Genomic DNA, 241 nt, shown 5'->3' with positions numbered 1-241 from the left:
GAATGCACGTCATTCCTGGTGGATCCCAGGCTGGGCTCCTGCCCCGAGCCACCTCCCTACCTGTGCCTGCTGTGTCGTGGCCTGTGTGGAGTCTTGCTCTTCCAGCTCCGGGACGGATTCATCGCTGTCGGACTCTGTTCCGGACCCTGAGGACCAAACACACGTCACTTCATGCACTCAGCTCAGCGGATGCAGCAGGAGCCACATGGAAGGTTTCCACTCAGAGTGGTGAATCCGGAGT

The 241-nt window shown here is 59.8% G+C and overlaps 1 protein-coding gene across 1 annotated transcript in view; it reads right to left on the bottom strand.

Moving 5' to 3' along the window:
- LOC104406968 (nascent polypeptide-associated complex subunit alpha) overlaps positions 1 to 146 on the bottom strand; it is a gene marked incomplete at both ends in the record, with an annotated part of 2,014 nt that extends 1,868 nt beyond the window's left edge. The window contains one exon of the mRNA XM_010016106.1: positions 27 to 146. Coding sequence (XP_010014408.1) covers positions 27 to 146 — 120 coding nt within the window. The remainder of the gene's footprint in view (positions 1 to 26) is intronic.
- Positions 147 to 241: the final 95 nt, after the last annotated feature.

The sequence above is a fragment of the Nestor notabilis genome, unplaced genomic scaffold (assembly GCF_000696875.1).
Source record: "Nestor notabilis isolate BGI_N333 unplaced genomic scaffold, ASM69687v1 scaffold26266, whole genome shotgun sequence".
Taxonomy (NCBI): domain Eukaryota; kingdom Metazoa; phylum Chordata; class Aves; order Psittaciformes; family Psittacidae; genus Nestor; species Nestor notabilis.
This window is presented reverse-complemented; position numbering and strand designations above follow the sequence as displayed.